Source organism: Zingiber officinale, chromosome 8A, assembly GCF_018446385.1.
Source record: "Zingiber officinale cultivar Zhangliang chromosome 8A, Zo_v1.1, whole genome shotgun sequence".
In the NCBI taxonomy this organism is placed as follows: Eukaryota; Viridiplantae; Streptophyta; class Magnoliopsida; order Zingiberales; family Zingiberaceae; genus Zingiber; species Zingiber officinale.
In genome coordinates, this window is record NC_056000.1 from 61,060,700 (window position 1) to 61,085,621 (window position 24,922).

Here is a 24,922-nt window from a genome sequence, read left to right on the forward strand (position 1 = left end):
TTTATTAATTTAGTTTAACAATTATTTAAACTTGTTTATTTAATTAGCTTGTATGAATTGAATCGAAGGAATATAAATAAATTTTTACTAAATAAAACATAAAACTTGTTGAATGTTCCATTCATTATAGTCTTAACTGAGAAATAAAATCTCCGCCTAATTCAACCCAAGGTGGGTTGAGAAACAAGCAGTCAATCTACAATTTCATAAAAAAATATACACAGAGAGAAAAAATGTTGAAAATGTTAAATTTAAATTGTAGATTAGGTAAACGTTTAATGAGTTTTCTATTTTAGTTTTGAATTTTAGCAAAGAAAAAATATCTTCTCAACCAACGAATCAACCCGACTCAGTTGAACCCACAATCTACCTTTAACAAACTTTTTTAAAAAAATCTACAAAATATATCGTGTTACAGGGTGTTAGTGAGAGTATAACTTGATAACTTCTCATCACATATTCAATTTAATCCTAAGAATAACCGACTTTAATAAAATTTTCCACTTACGACCATTAACCCAATATTCTTAAATCAATATTGATTAAGAAAATTTTAACTGTTAATTCAGCTCTAATCTTATATACTTAAGAAACTGTAAAAGTAAATTACTGCACCATTGCTCTCTAATAAAAATATTAGAGAATTAAGATTTAAAATTGTACCGTTGCTACAAATATATATTAATATAAAACTATGATAAATATGTTCCAATCTCTAATAAAAAGATTAGAAAATCAAAATTTTAAATTATGCCATTGATACGAATATATATTAATATAAAATTATAATAAATACGTGTATTAATCGGAAAAAAAATAAAATAAAAAGACTAACTATAATAAATTTGTGTATTAATCGAAAAAAATAAAAGAAAAAGTCTTAATAGAATAAGACTTATTATTGTAATCCGAATCAACCCGACTCAGTTGAACCCACAATCTACCTTTAACAAACTTTTTTAAAAAAATCTACAAAATATATCGTGTTACAGGGTGTTAGTGAGAGTATAACTTGATAACTTCTCATCACATATTCAATTTAATCCTAAGAATAACCGACTTTAATAAAATTTTCCACTTACGACCATTAACCCAATATTCTTAAATCAATATTGATTAAGAAAATTTTAACTGTTAATTCAGCTCTAATCTTATATACTTAAGAAACTGTAAAAGTAAATTACTGCACCATTGCTCTCTAATAAAAATATTAGAGAATAGATATTGTACCGTTGATACAAATATATATTAATATAAAACTATGATAAATATGTTCCAATCTCTAATAAAAATATTAGAAAATCAAAATTTTAAATTATGCCATTGATACGAATATATATTAATATAAAATTATAATAAATACGTGTATTAATCGGAAAAAAATAAAATAAAAAGACTAACTATAATAAATTTGTGTATTAATCGAAAAAAATAAAAGAAAAAGACTTAATAGAATAGGACTTATTATTGTAATCGTAATGTCAATAAGTCATGCACTTCTTACATATTAGTAACTTAACACAAAATGGAGATAGAATCTCATGTGGTATTAAATAATTGGGACAAACATGGCTCAATGACGAGTGTGATTACAAGGACACGACTAATAAATTTTGGAAGGATAAAAAACAAAATTGCACTAGTTATTCAAACTATACATGTATCGTCTTATCCTAACCAATCTCAATGGACTCACCTAAAAATATTTAACACTACAACAATGATGTAGCAGCATACAAGATCTGCAAACTTTAGCGTCTGCTGCCTCAACCCCTCCACTCCCTCCTGGATAAAATCCCTTGTCGAGGTGATGGAGGGCTTTGAGACGGTCTTATTCTTGCGGGCATCAGCGAAGGCTGGCTGAAGTTGGTGGCTATCGGGTGCAGAAAGCTAGGCTTTGGGGTGATTGACATTTTGCTCATCGGTAGTTCGATGTCATCTTCATTGTCAAAGTCAATATCGTTATGCACTTCGTAGCCCCCTGCATCATCAGGGAAATTGGGAACATCAAGGTCCTCAAGCTCATCATCCACTTCGTCCCCGTCGAAGTTGCTGTATGTTGTCCTCACATTGTCCCAGAACTCAAAATTGGGGCGCATAAATCTGCAGAACAAAGATGGAATAGGATAGTGTGCCTCACAAGTATAAGATGACCTCGGTAAAAGAACGATCATGTTCTGAGTCGATCTCAAGGATGAATTAGTGCAGAGATACAACAATATTTTCAAACGATTTTTCTGGAGAGCATGTAAAATAAGCAGATCTAATGAATTTTTGTCACTAGGAATGAGTAATGGACCTGTCGGATTCTTTAAGAAGATATGGATCGAATGGGAAGAACATGTCCAAACGCTCGATTCCTCCAAAAGCCTTTGAGAATTCAGATTCAAACGAGTCGTCGTAGAAATAAGGCATGGGTTTCTTAAACAACCGGGCAGCACTTGCTTGTCTGAGGAACTCTTGAACGATCAAGGGCAAACACACCTGCATAAATGCACAAGCAACTGGCATCAGATCAATGGATGATTACTATTTTTACAAAAATAGTATTCCTTCCGCAGGACTCATAAGTCAGTTCAATATTTTGCTAAGGGAAAAATAAATTCTGTCCGCGTACCTTAAGAGGATCCAAGGTTGGATGGCACAGGATAGAATCCAGTGGCAGGTGAAAGAGCAGCTGCTTCAGGTGAGGAACATCTGAGATTGATCGCAATCGAAAACATAGAATGTACATCACAGCCTACAGACAAGAAAGAAACAGAATTTACAAAAATTAATAAACTACAACAATTGGCTATGATGATAGTATGTTTTACATGGCAATATAGTAAGCTACCCTCCCTCGAAAACTAAGTTATAGTGAAGGCTTAATTTTGGGTTATGAGAACGAATTTGCACACCTTCCAAGGTACAATATATACTATGGTTTATTCAAACCATAGTTTTTGCAAACTGACCGATATTGAACCAGGGCATCCAGATCGGTCAAGCTGAATCAAGAAAGGCCGGGGCCAATCCATAGTTTCTCAAAAGATTGGGGTAGGAATACACTGTAACAGGGAAACAGTTGGAATTGAAGAAAAGATGCTGTAAACTGTAATCTGAAAAAAAAAATACAAAAATACCAGGTTGATGGTGTTTTCTTAAAATTTTTAAAAATTGGTCAATTTAGGGTGGATCTGTGTAGCGTTTCCAATCATGGAATGATATGGAAAACAAGGCAGGTACTTTGTCAAATACGACTATACAACAATTTGATATATAGGTACAGTGCGCTTGTTTTAGTCAGAAAATGTCACAGATATAAATTTATAAATCCTATCAATACTAAATTTTATCATATTATTTTTTTCATTTTAAATTATTTTTTAAAATAGCATAAGTTGATTTATTGTTATTAAATTAGTGTATGATATTATTAAAATTAAGTTATGATATTATTAAAAAAATATTAGGATTTATTTTAAAGGCAAACCTAAACCTTAATTATTTTCCTCTTCTTTTTTTTTTCCTTTTATCATCTGATTCCATGCCACCCACCCATGTTGCCCAAGCCACGTCGCCTGCCTATTATCGTCGCTTGCGCCATGGCTCGTCGTCAAATACCTGGTACTCCATGCCTATCTCTCCTCTCTCCTCTCTCCTCTCGTATCACTTCCACTTCTCCCTCTCTGTTTACTCTTCTGCTGCACAAAGTCAGTGTTAAGGTTGTCTTGTGTGCAAGCAGAACAGTAAATTTTGTGGATGCCAACTGGCACGACTCAACACCGGAAACCATGAACCTATCATCTATATCGACAGGTTTAAGCGGTTGATAGGCGAAATTGTAAATTCAAACCTACGTTGAACACCCCAGCTTGAAAGTTTAATCCATGGTTTTAGTAAATTATAAATGCTTATAAAAGTAAGATATAGAAGAGCTAGTAACTCATAAGATCACTAACCAATCAGATCACCCATAAAATGGAAGATAATAAATAGCATTCTTAGCATAAAAGCTGAGGAATATTACACTGTCAAAGAGAGTAACAAGAAATAACTTATAACTGACCTGACATCCAGAATAAAAGATTCGGTCTGCTTGAGGGCTGATCATTTTTTCCCGACTCTCTTGCAATTGACAATACTCAAAACACCAATCCACCAATCTGAGTTGGGATTCCAAAATATCAACAAGATGAACATAAACACAAATCAATATAGAACAAAAGACAAGGAAATTAATAAAACCTTTGAAGTATACTTGTGACCAGGGAAGAAGAAATAAACTTAGCCCGGGATAGATAACTTGCAAGATACGCAACAGCCTTCATTCTGTATTTGAAACCAAAAATATGATGACACATTACAAGCATTCCCACTAAAATGAATCAAGAGAATTAGTGTATTTCGTAAAAAGGGCAGCACGAAGCTCCCACCAATGCGGGATCGGAGAAGGGTATATTGTACACAGCCTTACCTGCTTTGCAAATTGTTTTCGAGATTTGAACCTGTGACCTCTGGGTCACACGGGCAACAACTTTACCATTGCACCAAGGCTATTGTACACAACCTTATCCCAATTTCCGAGACTCGAACATGTGACCTCTCTAGGTCACATGGGTAACAAATTTACCATTGCACCAAAGTGCCCCTTCGAATCAATGTATTCCATAATATCTTAAAATGTGGCATTAATTTTTAGACAAAAATCCATGGTCAATAGCCAACTTGTCTAAGCAATGCCAAATAGTGTGTAAAAATGTATAAATAACCAAAGCAATAATATTGTGCCCTCCAACCTTATAAAACAAATGTACATGGAAAACCAATTGCATCTATGAAAATAGATGTGAAGCAACCGAGCATAAACCTTCATGTTCAAATACAAAAAACACCTATCAGATTCTAACAAAGATGATGATGGATGCCTGACAATCCAACAAATAGTTGATAATCAAAACCCTTCAGTCATACATAAAGTCAATGTACAATGTTTTAAATCTTTTCTGTGCTAGTGGAAGGCTACCACCTACTGGCAGGAAAATAACAATTGTCGACATGCTCATTCATTATGGCCCACACAGGTTGTCAATAGAACACCATGACAAACAAAGTGGAAGTTTGAATGTCAAAATCTAGGAACAACAATAGAAGCAAAACTTTGTACAGTTGGGGGGCACCTTCAGGGAATTAACAACTATAAGGTGTTGATTGGGTGAGACTACAAGTAATTCATAACAATCAATATATGTTTCTCTGACGTGATAGTCAATGGGCATCCTTCATCCCATAATTTATTCTAGCAGAAGAATTGCATTAAATCAAGATTCAAAATCTCAAATTTTGCCCTCATTTTATTCTGTTCCACTGCTACAGACAGATTGGACTTTGGGTTGCAAAATACAGCCAAAAAGGCAGTAACAAACATTTACAATGAAGTTTAAACAAAGTAACTAGAAAATACCCAGTTCATAGTAGGTTGTTAAATGGTAATTTCAGTATCAATCTCGAAATTACCTGGAATCTGGATCTTCATCTTTTGAAACAAAAATATCTGTTAGTAGAATAGCAAATTTCAAACCGCATGTGTCAGGATCCAACGAACAAGCATAAAATATCAGGAACTGTTCATTTAAAAAAAATCAAGATTAGCCTAGAGAATCAATTAGAGATACTAGAACAAAGATTCTAAGAAAATCTTAATAAATCAAAAAAGACAAAAGAAACAGAAAAGAAAGCTACCTGAGTAAATTTTGACTTGTGAAGTTTTAGCACCGCCCTTCGAAAGATTTCTGAGAGCCTATCAAATCCCTATTTCACAGATAGGGATGTGAATGTTTGCAAAAGATATTCCCAAAGTGTTCAAACGGAAACTATCACTAAATCATCATACAAAGGTCATCAAACAAGCCACTTATAGTTCTCTTGTTCCACAAATCTAATGAATGTTAAACACCTATTTCACAGGATAGGAATGTGAAATGGTTTGCAAAGTGCTCAAAGGCAAACTTCCACTAGTTCATCATACAAGGGTCATAAAACAAACCACTTATAGTTATCTTATTCTTGCCACTTAATAGTTATCCTATTCCACATGTCTAATAGACTGTTGGTTCATCTATATAACCAAGAGATAGAAACATAAGTTTGAGTTAATTGTCAGAGAATGAGCTTTCTGACTACAATTTGGGCAGCTGGGGATTACCTTTATGCCACCACTCATATTTTGTTTTCTTAGTTTACATAAATATTAACATACAATGAATTCCTACCGAGGGCCTACTTTAGCGAAATAGGAGGAAGAAAATAAGGAGAATATGAAAGTGTCTCTTGATGTGACAAACTTCTATATGCATAACTAACTTCTGTATTCTCCCTATTTCTTTCTACCATTTTTCATTAAGTAAATAATTTAATTGTGGAGCTGAAAAGCATTAGGATTGAGACTTGTTTGTATCAACTTGTTTAACTCTGATGATAAATGATAAGCAAGATGTCTTGCTGCATAAACATAAACTTCACAAGTAATCCTATAACTCTACAAGGATGCAAAAAAGAAGGATATTTCCATGCAATAAGTAATATAGTCGACCTAGAAACTCTATATATTGGAAGTTTCTACCTGACGAAACTTTTTTCCCTTTTCAAATCAAGTGCTTAATAAAATTTCAATCACCAAGAAACAATACACAAAACCTACAATAAACAATTCTCCAGTGCACTTAAAATCAGAACGGCATAATGACACCTTCAAATTTGCTGCTTAAATGGTTATAGAATTGCTAATATCTTTAAATATAGCATGTTTTTATCTCCTGATGCATATTTAATGCTTTGGTGCCTAAAACAATCTAAAAGGTAGATTTTTCATAGTCCAGGCAAAGAAACTCTAACATTAATATATTTATAAAGGAAAAGACACTTTTTCTGTGTACAATTGATCACATATTTTACATTCATCTTTAAAGAACCAAACATAATACAGAATTTCTATGTAAAACACTGATATATACTTATAGAAAGATTTCCAGTACTTCTAGAAGTAAAGAGGTTTAGAAGCTCACCTCTAATAAACAACCAGTGTCTGCACAGGATTTAAGATGCTCACAAACTACCACCATCAAGCCATCCAATTTGTCGGCAAAAACATTGCACTTTAAAACTCCATTTTGTTTGATGGACTAAAAATTAAGAAAATAAAAGGAAAACATATAAGTACCAATTTAAATATGGAAAATTAAACAAAACATATGTGGAATATCATATCCTACAGAATGCTCATCATCTTGATTAGAATCTCCAAGTTCAATCACAAATACACTTTTGTTCTGTTCTTCCTGTAGAATGTCTTCCCAAGGTATGTTTACCTGCCACACGAGACAACGAGAATTTTGCACCAATAATTTTATCATAAAAAAATGAAGAAAAAACCAAGATGAACAAGACTTACATCCAAGTCTGTGAGCAAATCTACTACTTTTGCCATTACTGTGCTTCCAAGGAATTTTCCAATTTCATTTTTTTCTAGTCCAAGCAAACCCTCCACATAAGTTACCATAATCTGCAAATTGTGACATTTATCAGTTTGTTTGACATATAACATTTCATTTCTCTGGTTGATAACTTACATATTTATCTTCAGTGACTCTGGACATCAGTTTTTCAATTAAACATTTCAGCCTCACTGGAGCAAGAGGTACTAAAGTAGTAATACAATGCAATGCCAAATGAAGTTCGCTATGAACTTCTTTCTTCCTCATAAGCCATCTTTTTGAGTGACAAAATGGCGCCTTTAGCCAATTGGGTGGGCGAAAGTTACACAAAAGCACATGTAAGCAATTTTCAAGAAATTTATCAGGTAGTGTAGCCTGGTATCATCAAACAAAATAGATAACATGAGCGATGCATATGGATTAAATTGGGAAATTTTTTCTCTCTATTTACAGATGCATACCATTGTAGTGATCAATTCCAAGAATGCATTCCTTGTCTCCAAATCATAGTCCCATATGGATGTTAGAAAAATCTTCAGGGGCATGCGGTAGAAAAACATAAGTTACTATTAAGTTTGGAGCATAGGGAGTGAGTGAAAATTTATATATTGATTCTACTTGACTATGTATACATACATTATTTAATAGAGCGCCATGGTACATAATGTCTATCTTGAAGACGGCTCTTGTTAGTGCCTTCAATGCTGTCTGAAAAATCAAGTGAGAAAATATCAGACTTCATAAAGTTTAAGAATAAATATCTGTGCGCATAAAAATACCAACCACTGTTAAAGCTTCATCAACTGGTCCAATTTTCCTTCCAGGATTCACCACAGAAACCAGGTAATAGTACTGCTCCTTATCAACCTGAGCAACTAAAGATGGAGCCTAGAAAGAAAATAAATGGGTTAATCACCATTGTGTAACTTAACAAATAATTTGAAGGCCAGAAGTACTAAAACTGGAGCATGGTTAAAAAGAAAAAAAAATAGATGGGCTATCATCTGTTGCTAAACAACTTTTGAAGTAATTAGATAGTTAAATGGCATAACAAAATACTACTCCATTAACAAAGATAATCCACAATGCCCGTAAAAATGTGCCAGTTAAGTCTTCCGTAAGACAACACAGAATGAATGTCTCTCTACAAAAGAAATATCAAATAATATACAATATCCAATGAATTAATCGTCACCCATCCTATACATATAAGGAAAAACGCTTTAGTAAAGGGAGAAGTTAGTTAATCTTAAATAGAGGCTAGAGGCGTAGCACCAACCTTATAGATGACTATTATGTTTAAATTATTTAACCATGGATCTTTTCCCCATTTCAAAAAATAATTGGTAATACATTGATTCTTAATAATTATTCTCACATAAAAATTGCAAAAAAAAAAAAAGGGAAAAGTTGCTCCTTACCATCCGAACACCATCGAGAACATTTATAACAGAAGCAAAAGCCTCAGAATCACTGATGAACCCCTCCTCTGCACCATCTACAGAAAATCCGTTTCCTTGTGGTTCCACCCCCATCGTCGAAAGTTCAATTCAACAAGCTCCTCTATTCAGCTGATTAAAACACCAAGAAATCAAACAATCGCCGTTTTAATGCGTGGATGCAGAAATTTAGTGAAACAAAAGCTCTTGATCCTACTAATAGACTGAAGACAGCACAAAGAGAATCCTTTCAAAGCAAAATCTAATTGAAATCGTAACCAGCTAACGAGCCAAAAACATAGGGGGGAATAACTGCTGCTACCTCGACGATGGAACAGAAGCAGTCGGCGCCGGTGAAACGATCTCGATGTCTGTGGGGAGGCAACTACGGCGAGAAGGAGGCGCGAGGGACGGAGTCAGAGCCGCAGGGGATTAGGGTTCTTGCCTTCTCGGTGGGAAGGCTTTTAAAGCGGCTATTGGATCACGTGGAGGTTGCTATCGCTCGACTCCCGAAGGACCGGAACGGAACCCTCGGTTCAGGCAAACAACTTGGTTTTTTCTAAACGCAACCCGTGACGTTTTCAAAATGCATGTTCGTCCTTACAAAGTTTTTCATTCTGGTCCTTAAAGTGTGTCCAATTTTACAATTATCCTCCCGAAGTTTCAAAATTCATCAAATTATTTAGGATAACTTTAAAAAAACTCCCATATTATATTAAATTCTAAATCCTAAACTTTACAACCCTAAACTTATCAAGAGTTAAAGACTTTTAATGTATGAAAATTCAAAATATATATATATATATATTTATTTATTTATTTATTTATTTTATTTAACTCTGGATAAGTTTAGGGTTGTAAAGTTCAGAGTATTATTAATAATACTTTTCCGCAGGAAGAACGGAGGGGAGCGCCATGTTGTCGCCATGGCGAGGAAAGCGTTTGCGATGATCAAGCAGCGCCCCCTACTCGCCTCTCAATTCGAGGCAGCCGAGCAGGTATAAAATCTCTCCTTTACGATCGATTTTATCACAGCTTCAACTCTCGATTCGATAAATAAAGAAATCGTAGAGATTTCAAAAAAAATAAAAATAAAAATAAAAAAGGGAAAGAAGAGGAGAGGAGAAATCACAGAGATGGTAATGGAAATGAAGCTAATCTCTCTTTGCCTCTGCTTCTACTTCGTGTGCCATGGAATTGCAGTGGCGAGGGCGAGCGGAACTTACAATGTGAGGGATTTCGGTGCCAAGGGCAACGGCGTGACTGATGACAGCCAGGTTCGGTATCTCTGCCCACCATGTGTTTGTGGTTTTGCCTAACTCAGTAGCTTTGAGCAGGATGCAAATTTCTATGATCTGAATTGTGAATATTGCTATAAGCTTTGGTTTCATTATAACTTTTACTTCTCTCTTTTTTTTCTTCTATCATTTAAATTATGGTATCAAAGTCTAGGAATGTGCTTGAATTCTCCATCAGGAATGTGTTTGCTAACACTTTCATGCTTGATCTAGGCATTTATGGAAGCATGGAAAAAAGCTTGTGCATCATCTGGACGAACAAAGGTTTTGGTTCCCGCTGGAACATACTTCCTCAACCCTATCGAATTCAGTGGCCCTTGCAAAGATGTCAATGACCTGATATTCCAGTTTCATGCAAGCTCACTGTCACCTCTTAAAATTCATTTACTTTACATTCATGATCCATGAGAAGCGCTTTAACTATGTAGCTTGAGCTAATTGTCCTGGCCATTGCTTGTTTGTGAATGTAGGGAACATTGAAAGCGTCGACGGACTTGAACAAATACGTGAATCGTCGTGGTTGGGTGGCGTTCGGATGGCTAGACCACTTGACCTTGACTGGCGGAGGGACGTTCGATGCTCAAGGAGAAGTGTCTTGGCCATTCAACAAATGCCCAACACAGAAGAACTGCAATCCACTACCATCGGTACTCATCCCTCTGCTGAATTTCTACTAATGCTAAGCTCTGTGTTTTTATTAAGATCTAATGCTTTTTTGTGTTTTCAGTCACTCATCATTGTAAACACGAACAACACTGTTGTCAAGGATATAACAACTGTGAACAGCAAGTTCTTCCACATAGTTTTGATGAATAACAATAACTTTAAAGGCAGTGGAATCACAATCAAGGCCCCAGTCAATAGCCCTAACACCGACGGTATTCACCTAGAGAGTAATTCCGGAGTGACCCTTTCCAATTCTCACATTGGCACGGGTGATGACTGTGTCTCCATTGGACAAGGCAACTCTTTCGTCACAATCAGTGGGATCGCTTGTGGTCCTGGCCATGGCATTAGGTTAGCTACCTCACACAATGTCGTCAATCTTTAATCATTGACATGTGTTTGATTGTTATAGTTGTATCATTTTGATGTTTCAGTCATATTAATTCCTTTTTTACAACAGTATTGGGAGCTTAGGAAGGTACAACACTGAGAAGGATGTCAAGAATATCATTGTGAGAGATAGTACTTTCGTTGACACGGTGATGGGAGTGCGCATCAAGACTTGGGAGAACTCGCCTGTTCAAACTACAGTTCAAAATGTAACCTTTGAAAATCTCATCATGAAGAATGTTGGAAGCCCTGTAGTCGTCGACCAAACTTATTGCCCCTTTGCCTATTGCGACCACTCGGTTTGTATAGAAGGCTACGGTTACATAGATCATGCTAACTTGCTTCATTAATATCACTAAAAGCAATTTCTTTGTGCACATTTTGATAGGCATCTTCGCGTGTGCAACTAAAAGACATCAAGTTCAAAGACATTCGAGGAACAGCAGCATATAGGGAGGCAATGATATTAAAATGCAGCAAAGGGCTACCGTGCCAAGGGCTTAAGCTCGAGAACATCGACCTCACGAGTTCAGGTCTCTACCAGGCAATGTCTGTCTGTCTTGATGTTCGAGCTCAATTTTCCGGCAAAATCAACCCTGAACCATGCAAGTGATGCGGATGAAAAGGTTCTTTGCTGAAGCCAAGGCTCATCGAGGATTGAGATTGTGGCTCAACGAAGGTTGATGTTATGACAGTGTTGTGAGTCGTGAAGAATTTCAAAAGTTAGAGTTGATGCATGAAGATAGTGGTGGCTTTCACTTAGTCACCCTTCTTCTTATGTTTGCTTTTTATTGATATTTGCAAGTATTTGTTATATAACTATATGTGCCTTATAGTATTCCTTTAATATTAACAAGATCCTTCAAAGAATTTTCTTTCTTTGCTAGATTGATATTTTCTTTTCCAATTATTATTTGCTAGACTGATGATCCTCGTCTACTCCACTAGACTGAATTTTGCTTGCTTCGAACGACACTTACTTACTTGGGTTAAGCTTTGACTTGATTTTTGCTCGAACGAAAGGGCGACATGATTCGAACATGTCCACCTTGAGGGAGTTGGCGATAGGGTATGAGGAGCTCAATCTCAAGATAGCTCAATTCATTTCTTCAATGCACTTCTTGATACTTTGAATGTTATCAATTTTTTTAGGATTTTCTGTATGAATATAAATTTTACTGTTAAAATAAGTACAAGTAGCTATTATAAATTAGATAAATTTTTAAAAAATATTTTGGGTTAACATTTTATTCTGAAAATTATTTTCATGTGAAAGACATTAATTATATTCAAATTACCAATTCATGTATCTATTTTCCGTTTTGATTAATGTCTTTCATCAGTCGAATCAATTTTATTTTGTGTTGAAACGTCAAAATTATCAAATTTTCATGTATATATTTCCCGTTTTATCTCTATCAGTTAATTAATTTTTTTCAACAGTGGAATCAATTTTGCTATGTGTTGAAATGTCAAAATTTTAAGTAAATTAGCCGATTGATTTACTTTTTTATTATCAAAGTCGATTTTAAATAAAATCGATTATAGACCAAACGAGTATATATGTAAATTATATTTATTTATTGTACGAAACACAATGAACTTAATATAAGTGCCTTGATAGAATACCCATCGGGGTAAATGAAAATCCCTTTGAGCTTTAATTTTTTTTTTAATTTTGAGGGAAGGTATCCTTAATGATTAATGGAAAACAATCTATTTGATTTTATTCAAATAAACTAAATTGCACACAATTTTTTTTTTTTTTTTTATGTAGGCCTTCTAGTTAATAAAATAAAAAGGAGAACGAGTAATACTCTTTTTTATTAAATTTATTGAAATTATATTCAATTTTTTTTAGCAAATTACATCATATTGATATGAAATTAATTTATATATATTTGTCTATTTTTCTGATTATATTCATGTCATCAAATATTAATTTAACTTAATATATTGAGAGTAATAATTTTTTGAACAATGAATATATTTTATTTTAAAAAAAATCATAACTCCTAGTATATTTGATAAAATTAATGTTTGAGAGCATAGATATAATCAGAAGAATTAGTTTTGATAATTAGCCGAACACATATGATTTAGTTTTGATTTGTCAATCGATATTCAAATAGATAATTTTAAAAATTTACCCAGGTTGTTTGGTAAAAAATTGTTAATTATATCATTTAGGATTATTATAAAGTTTTTTTTATCTTTCTTAAAATAAAAAAATAGAAAGTATTCTAGTTGCTTTTTCAAAATTTTCATAATTAGAAAATGGAAAAATATATTTTTTATAGTAAATTTAATTTTTTATTGTTTCATCAACTGGTGCCTAAACCGATAATTTTTAGCTGTTAATTATATCTCTTAGGATTATTATTAAGTTTTTTTTATCTTCTAAGAAAGTAAGTATTCTTTTTTTTTTGACATTTCAATAATTAGAAAAAGAAAAAATATATATTTTATAGTAAATCTTTTAAATTATTTATTTGAGTTACAAAAACAGGTCCCACCGAGATTTGAACTCGGGTTACTGGATTCAGAGTCCAATGTCCTAACCACTAGACCATGGGACCATTGCGAAGGATAGTAGAATTAAATTATAAATATACAAATTATTATTTTTTATATTTCTGCAATTCTTGTATTTGAAAATTAAAAAGGAAAGTAAATTAATATTTATCTTTATTTTGCCTTTTACGCATTTAACGATAGATAATCTAAAAAATATTGACTATTATTAAAAATTTTGTCTCATGTAAAATGTATTCCTTATTTGTTATTCTAATAATTAATATATTTGTTTTAAACTATGCGCTAATCTTCTTCATTTATATTAATAGTTATAAAAAAAACCTTCCAATAAAGTACCACGAGTATCTTCATAGCAATAGTTTTATTCTATTTTATTATCATTTTTCTTAAACCGTGTCAATGATGATACTTGTCGGTGCAAAAGATATCAACTTCTTGATTTTATATGAAATTTAAAAACCTACTAAAAATAAATTTAAATAGAGGGGATGAATGTAAATTGGCCAATAGAAATTGAGATATTAATTTTTATCTTTTATTTTTTTTATTACTAAAATAGGACATAAAATTGGAGAACTATAAATATGACTAAAATCAAACTGAAAGAGTTCGCTCTCAGGTTCAATTATGTAGCGTTTTGAAAATCAAACGAATTACTGAACTAGTGGCCGCACGACTTATCGATTGACCGGTCCAAGCAAATCCTCTCTTACTAGCTACAAAATTGTGACTAAAATTAAATCAAAAAAGTTCACTCTTTGATTTTGTGATTGCTCTTTGAAAATCAAACGAATCGATGAACCAATGGTCGCACGATTTATCGATTGAACCGAACGATCCAACTAAATCCCCTGTTTCTAAGATATAAAATTGTGACTAAAATTAAACCGAAAGAGTTCAATCTTTTGTTCGATTATTAGCTCGTTTACTAATGATGTATGATAGCGATTTGAAATTCAAATGAATCGATGAACCGGTGGATACGCGACTTATCCGTCTATTCGTTTAATCGATTGAACCGGCCGGTCCGAACTAGTTTTGCGAAGCTCAAACCCGTGTGCTGGGTAGCCCTCTGTTTTCGACTCTATATATAGTCCCTTCTTCTTTTCCTCCCCTCTCTCTCTCTCTCTCTCTCTCTCTCTCTCTGTTCAGACTTCTTCCTTCCTTTCTCTCTCTTCGTTCTCATGGACGATTTCGCGTTCTACCTCGAGCTCCTCAACTGCGACGACGAAGTGGTCACTCAGGCGGGTTTATTCGGCGCTGCCCCTCCACCCCCCGCCACGACATACCCCCAAATGGACGGCGCGACCGCCGCCGCGGCCTTCAATTTGCCCCCGCCTCCTCCTCTACCACTCTCAGACAATCCATCAAACACCTCACCCGCACCGCTGTTCGATCCCCTGCCCCCGGTCGACTCCATCGGGGCGACGCCTCCCCTGGCGGCGCAGCCGAGGGTGGAAAGGCAGGCCCTCGTGGACGCCCTCCTCGCCTTCCACCAGAAGCCGACGTACCTGAGCCCCAGCGCCGCCGGCGATCCTCTGGATCCCAACTGGGAGGCGATCGGGTCCTACCTGGTGGGCCAGGTCCGGCCGGGCCCCGACGTGGCCCGCGTCTACAAGTGCGAGCGCTGCGGCCTCGAGTTCCCCAACGCGCAGGCCTTCGGCGGCCACATGAGCTCCCACAGCAAGACTAGGAAGGGGCGGAGCGACAGCGCGAGGGAGGCGGAGGGCCGGGCGGGGCTAGGCGTCAGATCGAAGGGGCAGGGGTTCAAGAAGGCGGAGAGAAGCAAAAGGTCGAAGCTTTCGGCGAAGAAGAAGAAAAAGAAGAGGGAGATGGAGGCGGCGGCGGAGGAGGCGAACGGGTTCGCTGGCGCCGGCGAGGTAGTGAGCGAGGAGCTCATCTACTTGGAGTCGATTGATATCGACGAGGAGTTTAGTGGCTAAAATAAAAAAGATTGACTTTCTGTTGTATAAATAAATACTTGAAGGACTTCTCTATAAATGTTATAGAATATGAAATTTAAATACCAAATTGACTTGGACATCTTTGCAAAGTTAGTTAGAATTTTATTATTTTTAAGGATAGTCAGTCAGATTAATTAAGATTATTATTTTTTTATATAGAATTTTTATTCACAAGTTATTGTTTTGGACAGTTGAGGATATAAGTTATACCAAATTATTAGTAGTTTGTCAACTAATTCTGAAGATCTAATTAATTTTATAAAATTTTATCTTATTATTTTTAATAATTGCGGATTCGAGATATATCAAATTGCTAGTTTGTTCGTTTTTAGAGTTGTAACTTTAGATAATTTGTCTCTAGTGATATGGTACATCCCCAAAAAATACTTTTTAAAATCTATAAATAATAATAATAATATTAATATTAATGATTATTGCTTAAAGTATTGATAAAAGAAACTTTGGTACTATAAGTAGTATTTATATCAACTTGATAGAAAATATAATAAATAATTTGTGTTTTAAGTCATATCATTTTACAGATTATATTCAGCACCTCAAAAGATAATATTAAATTTGTATTTAAATAACTAAATTATTTTAATTTGTTTTTTTAACACTGAAAATCTAAGATTAGATTATATATATATATATATATATCATGTCTAAAGAAGAAAATTATAAATCTATTACTAATTATAATTAGTCATGCAATTTTTTTCATAGTTCATTGCACCTTATCGATAAGAATCCCTCTGATTTTGAGGCATATGGAGCAATATTATGAAATTAATGATTTTATCGTCAAAGATTACCTTAATTTGCAAGGAAAAGATTTCAAATATACATTTGATTTCACATGTATCAAAAATATTTTTTAAAAAAAATAAAATAAGACAAAATAGAGGGATGAACTAAAAAAATGCTGATTTATGATATCAAGTGCATTTCTAAAAATTATAAAATAATATTTGTTATTTTTATATTTTATTTTTCTTTTGGTTCATGAACTTATTTATTCATTTTGAGAATTTTTTATTATAATTTTGATAAACGCCCATAAACTTTGTTGATAAATTTTATTCATGAATATTTCATATTTTTTTTATTCATGAATATTAACTATGTGTACGATTAGTTATTTAAATTTTTACTTAATTGACTATATATAATGAACAAATTGTTAGGATAGTTGATAGAATAGTGATTTGTGATTTCATCCAAGTCAATCTTATTTGTTTAATCGTTGTTCTCGTCTATAAAAGATTAATGCAACAAAAATGCAAATAAACACAAAATAATAAAAGACCAGCACAACACAAACTGATTTAAGTTAAAAACTCCTGTTTTTACTCCACTATCTATCATCCTAGTAAAATCATTACTAGCTCTCTCTTTGCTAGATACCTTCTCAAATGGAAAAACCTCTCACAACACTTATTTTTTACGAGCAACAGGATCAAGAAAATAAGAATAAATGTAAACCATAATTTACACAAATGAATCTCACTTTGCTTCATTTTACTTGATTTGTAGTTGCTTTAGAATGCCTTTCAAAAGTCTAAAATGTTACATCACTTTCTTCCAAAACTCTCATGAATCAGCTTTGAAAACCTCTCGAAACCCTTTTTTTATAACCTTCAAGTCGGGATTGATTTTTAGCTTATTAGTTGACAATTCATCACCATCAATCAATTACTCTATTGAATTCGATCGTTACACTTGTAAAATGACTCTGAACAACTTTATTTGACCGTTGCACTATTATTATTCATCAATAGATTGATACCAAAATAGTAGAATGCCGTAGTTGACTCAGACACTTTTTGTTAACTAATATAGTATCATCATTCGATTGATCAAACTCATCAATCAATTGATGGACGATTAGTTGAGTCCCCAAGTTATGAGCTTTCTGTTTGCTCGAATAATGACATCAATTGACAAATAAACTCGATTGATCAATATCAATCAAGTTGATTAATTGATTTCCTAACATTCTATTTACTATGGTAACAATAATAGTCAACTAATCAAATTCATCAATCAATTATTACGGTAGCAAAACATTGTTTATCGTTGAGTTCCAATCTTTTTTGCTTGTTGCTACAGTATTATCAGTTGATAATTAAACCCATTGAGCTACTCTACAATATATCATCTTGGTGAAATTATTACTAGCTCTCTTCTTTCTAGATACCTTTTGAAGGTGGAAAAATCTCTTACAACACCTATTTTTTTTACTAGCAACATGATCAAGAAAACAAGAATAAATATAAACCATAATTTACACAAATGAATCTCATTTTGCTTGATTGGAAGTTGCTTTAGAATGTCTTTTAAAAGTCTAGAAATGCTACAACACTCTTTTCCAAAACCCTCAGGAACCAGTTCTGAAAACTTCCTCAAAATCTTTCTTTTATAACTTTCAAGTCGGGATTGATTTTTATTTATTAGTAGACTATTCATCAACATCAGTCGATTGCTCCATTGAATTCAACCGTTTTATATGCAAAATGACTCTGAACAACTTTATTTGACCATGAATAGTTAACTATTATTGTTCATCAATCGATTGATGCCTAAACAATAGAATGTCGTAGCCGACTCAAAAACTTTTTGTTAACTAATATAGTATCATTATTCAATTGATCAAACTCATCAACTAACTAATGGACAATTAGTTGAATCCTCAGGTTATGAACTTTATGTTCGCTTGAATAATAACAGCAATTGACTAATAAACTCGATTAATCAACATAAGTCAAGTTGATTAATCAATTTCCTAACATTCTGTTTACTATATTAACAATAATAGTCGACTAATCAAACTCATCAATCAATTATTAATGTAGCAAAACATTGTTTATTGTCTAATCCCATCCAGAAGCTGAGGTAGATGGAATGCCGGTGATGTAGCTAGAATGTTGACCGAGTCACCATGACCCAGAGGGAGAGGCGGAGGATGAACTATCTTCTATGTTTACTGAGTCGAACATACTGAGTCGCTGGATCCCTAAAAAAAAGGACCGAAGATGTTCGAAAGTCTTCGGTTGGTGCCTGCAAGGTTGTTAAAAAATAGAAAATAAACAGTCAGTTGGTGCACTCCGACGCTCAAGTCAACATTAAGATAGGCAATCTAGGTATTTTATTTATGCTAATTTGTCATGCTTGTTTGCCCATCATATGTCATGACATCATATTTATTTTTGCATTCATGATTATTATGAAAAATACAAAAATATCATGTCATGTCATACATACATCATGTAGTTATAGGAAATTTCCTTTTGAAAATTTTTTCTTTTTGATGTATGTCATAACATATCATACATCATGTTTAATTCCTTGTAATTAAGGACAAAAGATATTTATCATAAATGGTAAATATCTCAACAAGTGGGATGACACCAAGTGACATCCTAGGTGGATGATCACAAGGTTCATAATGCCTAGATAGTTATGTATGATCCCTTAGTTTAGGGCAAAACCAAATATACATCTCATAAAGAACCATAAGGTGACTTGTATGTATTTTAATATACATTAGATACAAGTGAGATGTTAGGATGGTGAACAAAACTCAAGATGTTGATTTAGTGCATCTTGTTGAGTTTTAGGTTCATCAAAACACATAGTTATGTGTTTTCTAATCATTGGGAAAGCTATGTACAAGTCATATGCATTGAGCCCAAAGAACATGGTTGGATATTGGTTTTTAAAATGTTTTTAAAATACTTTTGAAAACCTTGGTGAAGACTATCTTTTGATAGTATTCATTATTGAAAAGTTAAACACAAACTAGGAGAAAACTTAAGTTTTCAAGAGTTTTCAAATTTGTGTCACTCTTTGAAAATAGGAAGTATTTTCATAGAAAACTATTTTTCTTTGATAGAGTATACCCTAAATAATGTCTACATGAGTTTTTATGATTTTTAGATGTTTGTAGAATTTTTGGAGAGTTTCTGAAGTCTGCTGAAATTGAATTTCAGAGAAATCAGAAACTCAATCGATCAGCCGATCGATTAGGATGGTTTTAATCGATCAGTCGATCGATTGGGAAGCCAATTCCTATGAACAGAGAGTCAGTGGATCGATCAGTCGATCGATTGACCCAAGCTGGATCGATCAACCGATCGATTCAGAGGGAATTTCTGCGAGCAGTAGCTTGCAGAATCGATTAATGGATTGATTGAAGTAGCTTCAATCGATTGAGTCTCAACTTCAATCGATGGGAAGTCTGATTATGGCTTGAAAAGCCTGATTTCATCACATTAATCCACTTCAAGTTCCAATAATCATTCCAATTCCCTTGAAATACATTTGTATACATTTAGGGGAAGTTTTCTTGATGAAAACATGTATGGATTGGTTAAGATAAATCAAAGTGAAGTTTAGGATGAGGTTTAGTTTCAATTTCAAATTTTAGAACCTCAAAACTTCAAGTTTTGATTTTCAAGGGTTATTAACCATTCCTAACCCTTTAGAATACACTTGTATACATTTAGAGGAAGTTTTCATGATGAAAGCAATTATGGATTGGTTAAGATAGACTTAGGTGAAGTTTAGGTTGAGGTTTAGTTTCATTATTGAATTTTGAACTTCAAAACTTCAAATTTTGGCTTTCCTAACTGTTTAGGAACTCCAAGTCATTGTTGGTGCAATGACAGAAGTTTAACCATGTTTATAGGGGGAGTTACTCCTTGAATGCATGAATATTTATCTTCAAGGACTTTGGAAGGGGGTTAAACCTTCGTGATGGATAATACTCAGGGTCGAGTATTGGGAAACAATGAAAGATTAGTTATCTTCATTGTTAGGATGATAAATGCTCTCGGATGAGTATTGTGGAGTAGGTTACTGCTCAAGGGGGAGCATTGGATTAATGAAGGGGATCGAACCTTCATTGGTAAAGTGAAAAATGCTCTTGGATGAGCATTGAGAAGAAGATTATTGCTCAAGGGGGAGCATTGGATTAATGAAGGGGATCAGACCTTCATTGGTAAAGTGAAAAATGCTCTTGGATGAACATTGAGAAGAAGATTACTGCTCAAGGGGGAGCATTGAATATAATGAGTGGGAGTTTCATTGGGAAGTTGATGCATGCTCTAAGATGAGCAGTGTGAAGTGAAGTAGAGTTCAAGGGGGAGTTTTGGCGGCAATGAAGAATATGAGATCTTCATTGAGAGGTTGTAAACAACGTAGAGTTAACTCTTATGAAGAAGAGTTTATTTTTTATGGAAGTTTTCAGTTTTTGATGTGTAACAAAGGGGGAGAATGGAAGGTTAAGTTAGGCCTTCATCCCAAGCAGGGGGAGTTTGCACTCTAGGAAAGGGAGAGAATGAAGGAAACCTTTATTCAAGCTTTGTGATAAAGAATAGGTTAAGGCTATGGGATTTAGCCTAACTTAGAGGTATTGTCAAACATCAAAAAGGGGGAGAATGTTGGGGTAATTTTTCAAGGGCAAGTTTGACCAGTTTGACTAAGCTTGAGTTGAGTCAAGCTTAAGTCAAGATTTGAGTTTTGATATTGGACAATATAAGGAGATTACTGGAGTAATCATCCGGTTATGGAGATGGTCAAAGGGTTGACCAGGTTGATGAGAATACAAGTCAAGTAGGTCAAGGTTGACAGGAGACTTGACTGGGAAAGTCCTAACTGGATGTTAGACATTTGGAAAGTCCTGGTGAGGAGCCAGACAATTGGAAAGTCCAAGTGTGATCTTGGCAAAGGGTGTAAGTTCAAGTGTGTGGTCTTGACAAGATAAGTCCTAGTGTAACTTAGCAAGGCGAACCCGACAACTAGGATGAGGCCGAAGAAAGCTCCTGAAGGCAAGGCGTGAAGGATGGGGAGATATCCAAGGGACGCAAGGCTGATGGAGGAGGTTAGAAGGCTAGTTCGAGGTTGGTTGGGTGTGTCCAAATGCTAGGCATGGAGATCCAACAGGTCACGGTTGACCAGGAGTTGGGTTGGAGACTTTGGACTTGAGATTGAGTCAAGTCCAAGTTGGTCAATCAATTGGGGAATCGATTGAACCAGGGTCCAATCTATCAGCCGATCGATTGAAGTGTGCTGTGAAGTAAGAAATGACCGAATCGATTGGTCGATCGATTGGGAGCATAAGTCGCGAGCACAGCGACCTTCCCAATCGATCGAGCAATCGATTGAGAATCTCCAATCGATCGGTCGATCGATTGGAGTTGGGAGTTCTCGCGAGATTGGCAGATCGATTGGGATTAGACCGTTGCGCAGAATGCAGGTGATGGGCAGCTGCGATGGAGCGGTGCTGACGTGGCAATCTATTGGGGATGAATTCGATCGATTGGGAGCATTGTTTAAAGTCTGGGCGGAGCGTTTTCTCCGGAGATCTTTTTGCGATTTCTCTCCTGCGATTTTTCGGCGATCTTTAGCGAGCTTCTCCGACTTTCACCGCCAGTTCTTGAAGGCTCTTGAGGGTGTTCTCTCAAGATTCAAGAGGCAACAACAAGCAACAAGTAAGCAAGAAGAAGGGTGTATTGTAGTTGTATCTTGTATTTTCTTCTTGTGTGAGTTGTGTTGTTGCGTGTGGATTTATACGAGGCTTCTCCGCCTCCGCCTGCGACCGAGATGGAGTTGTTCATAGTGGAGGAGCATGTCGTGTGTGGATCCTTGGATTAGTCACCTCTTCCTGAAGTGGATACCAAGTAAACCCTACGTGTTAGCATTGTGAATGTTTATCTTTGAGTATTCCGTTGCACAACAACAAGACGAAGCAAACCGACGCAAGCGCGATGAAATGCTATTCACCCCTCCTCTAGCGGGCACAAAGGTCTCAACAGTGGCGTGGGATGCCGAACCGATATATGATGTTCTACCAAACGAACTTAATGACTATATGCTCAGTTATTCTTGCAAGCGGCTCGGCTTCCACCCACTTTGAGAAGTAGTCCAGCACGATGAGCAGAAATCTCAGTTAACCTGTTGTCATGGGGAATGGCCTAATGATGTCCATACCCCATTAGTCAAATGGGAAGATACTATGGACGCCTTCATTTCCTCGGTCGGTCAGTGCGAAAGGTTGTGATACTTTTAGCAAGACAGGAGGGTGGCTACCGTTCGAGCGGCATCTTCTTGGAGGGTCGGCCAAAAATATCCAGCTAGAAGTATCTTTCGAGCTAACGTACAACCGCCCGGATGTCCTCCGTAGGAACCTTGGTGCACCTCCCTTATAATGCATTTGACATCTTCTGATTCAACGCATTTGAGTAGGGACCTGGAGAAGACTCTCTTATAAAGCTGGTCTCTGACTAAAGTGAACCGTCCGACCCTCTTCTTCAGCTAGTGAGCTTCTTCCTGATCGGCAAGTGTAACTCCCGACCGTAAAAATTCTATTAGAGCCGTTCTCTAGTCATTCGGGATGGTCATTCCTTCCATTCGGTTAATAAGTACCACGAGCGAGACCTGTTCGATCGGTTGCCCAATGACGATTGGTGATAACGAACTAACTAATTTTGTCAACTCATCTGCTGCCTGGTTCTCCGATCGGGGGATTTTTTATATAATAATCTTCTGAAAGTTCGTCTTCAGCTTCTCAAAAGCTTCCTCATAGAGCCTGAGTCGGGCATTGCTTATCTTGAATGTCCTGGATAGCTGTTGAGCGACCAACTAAGAGTCCGAGTGAATGAGGACTTTAACAGCTCCCACATGTTAGTTAGAGCCCTAGAGCCAATCATTTGATGATTGTATTATGGACTTGTTGTATCATATTCTATATATTTAAAGGCATTTGGTTTTTGGTTATTATACTTACTTGTATTGATGTCAAATAAACTAAGTATAATAACGTCCTTGAGTAGAAGGTTCTTACCTGTATCAATCGATTGGTTGAATCGATAGTGAGATGATATAGGGAACACTACTCTTAATCATTCCTAGTCGAGTATTAACATTCAGGGACAATGTTAATGCAATAAGACTAGCATGTAGGTCAACTCGATGACTTGATCTCACAAGTCATGGATATAGAGATATCAAGTTGACACATGGGTATGCATTAGAGAATACATACTGAATGACCCACCATGAGAAAGTATCATGGATCGTTATATGAGTGTCATATACTTTCTCATGTGGCTATTAGTATGACTACTAGTCCTTAGACCTGAAGTCACTATGGTTCCCTACATAAGGAGTTATGTACTTTGGTTTCGTCAAACGTCACTCGTAACTGGGTGGACTATAAAGGCGATTACTGGGTATGTAACAAATTATGCGGAGGAATGTGAGTGATGTAGATGGGATCTATCCCTCCTATATGACGGGAGAGACATCGGTATTCTTGATAGAGTGAGACCACGAAGTGCATGCCCATGCCCAAATGAGTCAATATGAGATATTGAGCTCATTTGATTTAGTGAGTCTACTTGGAGTTCAAGATTTAGATTGGTCAAAGGATGACACGGTCTATACCTCACATTGATCAATCTAGATGTCTAGGATAGAAGAACGCTTGTCATATATTGTGAGGAGTTACAATTAGTAGTCACAAGGTGATGTTGGATCTCAACATTCTTGTAACTTGGGTAGCAATGATGTATTGCTAGATGCCGCTCATTGCTTATGTTTCTAAAGGGGTTTAGAAACATTGCCAATGTTATAAGAACTTATTGGGTTACACACAAAGAACAAGTGGATGGATATTGTTGGTTGCTACTCGGAAAACCTAATGGTTCCACTGTACAAAAATTTTCTACAAAGGTCTGAACCTTTTCCTAGCTACCATGTGTTCTTTTAAATTAAACTTGGATCGCCTGCGGAACTTAACACGTTTGATCCAAAGTTTAATCTATTTGTTCTTTTAGGTTAAGACTTGGATCTCCTGCGGAACTTAACACGTTCGATCCAAATCACCTAGGTTATTAATTTCATTAAATATTAGTTTCCAGAATTAGCTTCCAGGACTACATGGCGAGGCACATGGCCTTCTTGGATATGGGAACAACCACCACCGCCTAGACAAAGCCTTTTAAGGAAAGTTAATATTTAATTTCCTTAAATAACTTTAGATCAACCGAAAAGAACAATCAAATCACAAGGAAAATAAAAACAAAAGAACACAACATCGAAAACAAATTCGAAATACTAGAATCGCATGCCTCTTGTATTTGGTATTT

At 35.3% G+C, this 24,922-nt stretch overlaps 2 protein-coding genes and 1 non-coding gene across 3 annotated transcripts; 1 reads left to right on the top strand and 2 right to left on the bottom strand.

Annotated features, from left to right (window-relative positions):
* Positions 1–1,526: 1,526 nt before the first annotated feature.
* On the bottom strand, positions 1,527–9,388 carry LOC122009228 (RNA polymerase I-specific transcription initiation factor rrn3-like). The gene is made up of 16 exons (XM_042565307.1): positions 9,237–9,388; positions 8,897–9,046; positions 8,259–8,363; positions 8,112–8,183; positions 7,937–8,008; positions 7,611–7,850; positions 7,433–7,543; positions 7,254–7,349; positions 7,047–7,163; positions 5,725–5,793; positions 5,500–5,606; positions 4,231–4,314; positions 4,052–4,148; positions 2,618–2,740; positions 2,300–2,484; positions 1,527–2,103 (listed from the first exon to the last, which is right to left on the bottom strand). Exons 2-16 carry the CDS (start codon positions 9,008–9,010, stop codon positions 1,767–1,769), a joined length of 1,929 nt encoding a protein of 642 aa, XP_042421241.1. The 5' UTR covers positions 9,011–9,046; positions 9,237–9,388; the 3' UTR covers positions 1,527–1,766.
* On the top strand, positions 9,244–12,138 carry LOC122010893 (exopolygalacturonase-like). The gene is made up of 8 exons (XM_042567361.1): positions 9,244–9,405; positions 9,768–9,912; positions 10,118–10,191; positions 10,426–10,566; positions 10,683–10,859; positions 10,940–11,229; positions 11,339–11,567; positions 11,657–12,138. The coding sequence occupies exons 1-8, from the start codon at positions 9,244–9,246 to the stop codon at positions 11,879–11,881; spliced, it is 1,443 nt and encodes a 480-aa protein (XP_042423295.1). The 3' UTR covers positions 11,882–12,138.
* Positions 12,139–13,775: 1,637 nt separating this feature from the next.
* Positions 13,776–13,847, bottom strand: TRNAQ-CUG. The gene has a single exon. It is a non-coding gene; the product is annotated as a tRNA-Gln (tRNA).
* Positions 13,848–24,922: the final 11,075 nt, after the last annotated feature.

Excerpts from the sequence above, each read along its gene's own strand:
- LOC122009228 (XM_042565307.1), bottom strand. The coding sequence starts at position 9,010 with ATGGGGGTGGAACCACAAGGAAACGGATTTTCTGTAGATGGTGCAGAG. Across the intron at positions 5,794-7,046 it reads ACACTGGTTGTTTATTAGAG|GGATTTGATAGGCTCTCAGA; the intron begins GTGAGCTTCTAA and ends TCTGTGAAATAG. Across the intron at positions 4,315-5,499 it reads GATGAAGATCCAGATTCCAG|AATGAAGGCTGTTGCGTATC; the intron begins GTAATTTCGAGA and ends TTTCAAATACAG.
- LOC122010893 (XM_042567361.1), top strand. The coding sequence starts at position 9,244 with ATGGAACAGAAGCAGTCGGCGCCGGTGAAACGATCTCGATGTCTGTGG. Across the intron at positions 10,192-10,425 it reads GCGTGACTGATGACAGCCAG|GCATTTATGGAAGCATGGAA; the intron begins GTTCGGTATCTC and ends TGCTTGATCTAG. Across the intron at positions 10,567-10,682 it reads ACCTGATATTCCAGTTTCAT|GGAACATTGAAAGCGTCGAC; the intron begins GCAAGCTCACTG and ends TTGTGAATGTAG.